A 3,519-nucleotide genomic window follows, 5' to 3' on the forward strand; every position below is an offset into this window, starting at 1 on the left:
AGCAGCAGCAGCTGCTGCTGCTGCATCGCGGCCCGAGTGAGTGCTTGGAATGCAGGGTTTTTGGTTTTGCTGCAGCAAAACGGCCGCAGCAAATTTACGCTAAGGGCCTCAAGGGAGGGGCCCCCCATTGCCTTGCAGCAGATCCGGGGGGCCCCCATGTTTCTGTGTCTTCTGGAGATGGAATTCTTCGCTTATTAGATCTGAGACAAAACAAGAAAGTCCTGTTTGCTGCAGAGGTGCAGGCGGGTGAGCTGCTGCTGCTGTTGCTGCTGCTGTTGCTGCTGCTGCTGCTGCTCTTGCTGCTGCCTTTGCTGCAGCTTTCATATCTGCTATAATTATAGCTCTAGTTCCTGCTGCTGTTCTAGCGGCTTCTGCTGCTCCAGCTACACCCATTGCCGTTCCATCTGCTGCTGCTGCTCTCGCTGCGTGAGCTGCAGCTGTTCTGCCTGCTGCTGCTCTCACCGCGCTGCTGCTGCTGCTGCTGCTTCATCTAGTACTTTTGCTTCTCCCTCTTCACCATTTAATCAGATGCTAATCAAATGAATCCCAAAGTATTTCATTTTATCTCCCCAGGTCCAGCCACAGCTATCTGCACTGTACCGCAGCCCTATGAGGGGCCCCCGCCCCTCCCCACTGTGGCCCTGGCGGGGCCCCAGGGGCCCCCCTGCATGCACAACTACAGCACTTGGGGGCCCCTCAGGGGCCCCCCTTGTTCTTCTTTAGCAGCCCTGCCTCGCGCCTGCATGCGCATGCACACCAAAGACCCCCCAGGCTTTGAAGGGGGCCCCCTCGTGGGGGGCCCCCAAGCGCCTGGGGAGCCCCCCGGGGACCCCCCTGGGGACCCCCGGGCCTCGGGGGGCCCCCAGGGAAAAACCCTTGTAGGCAGCGGCAGCTTCTTGGCGGGGCTCTGCAGCGAAGGAGAGGGGGCCCCCGTTGTGTGGGACTTGCAGCAAGAGCTGGGATGGGGGGCCCCCCAAGCTGCTGCTGCTGACTGCAGAAGCAGCAGCAGCAGCAGCACAGCTGCTGCTGAGGATGCTGTTGCTGCTGCCGCACCACAAGGCCCAAAGGGTACAGAAGGGGCAGGGGCCCCCTTAACAGCACTTGCTGCTTGGGGCCCCCGGGGCTGCTTTGTGTCTGGGGACCAGTAAGTCACTTGTCTTTTGCTGCTGCAATTAAATTTTGAATAGAAATTCATGTCTTTTCCGTTTTGCTGCGCTGCTGTTCTAGCGGCTGCGTAGCCCTTTGCTGCTGCTGCTGCTGCTGCTGCGGATTCATGTGCTGCTGCTTCTCCGGCTACTACAGCAGATGCGTGTGTGTCAGTGCTCCCATTGCTGCGGCAGCAGCAGTACATTCATGCGTTTAGCTGCTGCTGCTGCTGCTGCAGATTCATGCGTCTAGCTGCTGTTGCTGCTGTTGTCGCAGATTCATGCGTCTAGCTGCTGTTGCTGCTGCTGCCGCAGATTCATGCGTCGCTGCTGTTACCGTTGTCGTGCGTCTCTGTATGTCTTGATCAGGCGAGGCGTGGTTCGTTTTTGGTGCTGCAGCAACTGCAGCTCATACTGCAGCAACTGCAGCAGCAGCAGCAGCAGCAGCGAGAGTAGCAGCTTTCCTTCGTTGGCTGTATGCCTCCATCCCGAAATGCCTCAGGGGCTGCGGTAAGTTTTGCCGCTCGCGTTTTCATTTGCTGCTACTTCTTTACGTTTACTTGTTGTGAAACTGCTGCTGCAGCTGACACCAACACCACTGCTGCTGTTGCTGCTGCTGCTGCTGCTACTGTGCTGCAGCGCTGGGGAGATCGCAGTAACGGCTGCTGCTGCTGCGGGAGATGAGCTGCTGGTCACTGCTGCCGCAGATTGCTCTTTATGTCTGTTTAAAATCAAAACCAACTACCTTTAAAACAAAATCCTAAACCCTAAATTTAGGCACTAAACCCTCTTGCTTCAGACGCCAACATTTTGCCTTCTTCAAGGAACTGCAGAAATCGAAATTTTAGGATTTAGGGTTTAGGATTCAAGAATTAGGGTTTAGATTTTAGGACTTAGGAGCATTTGCATTGGCAGCACAAACGGGCAGCTAGCCCAATAGAAAAGTAAAAGCAGCTCCCCAGTGCTGCCGCTGCTGCTGCTGCTGCTGTTGCTGTTTCCGGCTGACACTGCTGCTTCTGCTGCAGTTGCTTCTTCTGGCCCCATTGCTGCTGCTGCTTCTTCTGGCCCCACTGCTGCTACTGCTTCTTCTGGCCCCACTGCTGCTACTGCTGCAGTTGCTTTCTGTGTTGCTGCTGCTGCTGCATCACCTGGTGCCGCTGACAGGTGAATAACTCTTGCTGCTGTTGCTGCTGCTGCAGCTGCCACTTCGTGCTGCACCCATTGCTGGCAGTGGTTTCAGGCCCTATGAAGTTTCAAGAGCTTCTCTCATGCTAAACCCTAAACCCCAAACCCTAAACCCTAGTTTTGCTGGTCTCCATAGCATAAGCTGCTGCTGCACTGCATACACAACACATGCAGTATTACGCATGTGCAGAGATGTTTTTAATTTTGTACTAATGCTACCTATAAACATATTTATATATATTCAATTATATATAAATATATATGTGTACATACGCTTACATGCATATACACATGTACACAGATACACTATGTATATATATGCAGCCATATACATGTCTAAATATATATTATATAAAGGTATTGGCAATGTTGGTCTTCTGCTGCTCTTTCTCGTTTTTTTTTTCACTTTGCAAGAATCGATTACATACATATATATAAATATAAATCATTAATTTATTTTCAGTTGGCAGCTGGCGTTGCCGTCCCTTGCACTTCAGTTGCTGCTCCGCATGCAGAGGCGTGTTAGTGGAGGCATTTTAACTTATTGAATAAATAAACTCTAAACAAAAAACTAATGAGGGAATAGAAACTTGAATTATTTTTTGGTCCGAACTGATTCACGAGCTGTTCATACACCACAGCGGCGCTGTAGTGTCTGTGCACACTGCGCTGAACTCCGCCGTCTCGCTGCTCCTTTGGCTCGTTATTTTTTCAGCAATCTTTCTGGAATTTGAATTTTGAAATAATTAGAAAAGGAAAAATAAAACGCGGAATAAACTTGTGGTGAAGTCCTCTTGCACGCAAACCCCCACCGTCGCTCGCCAGCGGCTGATCCTGCAACTGCATGCGGCGGCTGTGGTGTGAAGTGTTTACAGCCCGGTGAAACTGCTCGAAGGCTCTTCCTTTTTATCTTTTTTTTATATCTTTCTCCATCTGTTTCGAAATTCCACTAAAATAAAGACGCGAGCAGCGGCGACAGCAGCAACCGCAGCAGCAGCAGCAGCAGCAGCAGCAGCAGCAGCCCTGAGGCCTTCCGTGCACTGCGCTTGAGGGAATTCGCACTGCTCCAAAGCAGCCAAAGACACTTCACAAGAATGTCAGAGGTGAGCCCTGCTGCTGCAGCAGCAGCAGCAGCTGCAGCTGCTGCTGCTGCAGCCCCCGCCCTCGCCCACTTCTCCCCCCTTTGGTG

The 3,519-nt window shown here is 52.4% G+C and overlaps 2 protein-coding genes across 2 annotated transcripts in view; both read left to right on the forward strand.

Annotated features, from left to right (window-relative positions):
• Positions 1-1,601, forward strand: part of ETH_00011235 (uncharacterized protein) — a gene marked incomplete at both ends in the record, with an annotated part of 3,177 nt that extends 1,576 nt beyond the window's left edge. Inside the window, 4 exons of the mRNA XM_013377362.1 lie at positions 56-246; positions 574-1,144; positions 1,423-1,489; positions 1,545-1,601. Coding sequence (XP_013232816.1) covers positions 56-246; positions 574-1,144; positions 1,423-1,489; positions 1,545-1,601 — 886 coding nt within the window. The remainder of the gene's footprint in view (positions 1-55; positions 247-573; positions 1,145-1,422; positions 1,490-1,544) is intronic.
• Positions 1,602-3,424: 1,823 nt separating this feature from the next.
• The window catches only part of ETH_00011240 (ubiquitin-conjugating enzyme e2, putative), a gene marked incomplete at both ends in the record, with an annotated part of 968 nt that continues 873 nt past the window's right edge, over positions 3,425-3,519 (forward strand). Inside the window, one exon of the mRNA XM_013377363.1 lies at positions 3,425-3,433. Within this exon, the coding sequence (XP_013232817.1) occupies positions 3,425-3,433 (9 nt within the window). The remainder of the gene's footprint in view (positions 3,434-3,519) is intronic.

The sequence above is a fragment of the Eimeria tenella genome, genomic scaffold (genome assembly GCF_000499545.2).
Source record: "Eimeria tenella Houghton genomic scaffold, Eth_scaff5, whole genome shotgun sequence".
In the NCBI taxonomy this organism is placed as follows: Eukaryota; Apicomplexa; class Conoidasida; order Eucoccidiorida; family Eimeriidae; genus Eimeria; species Eimeria tenella.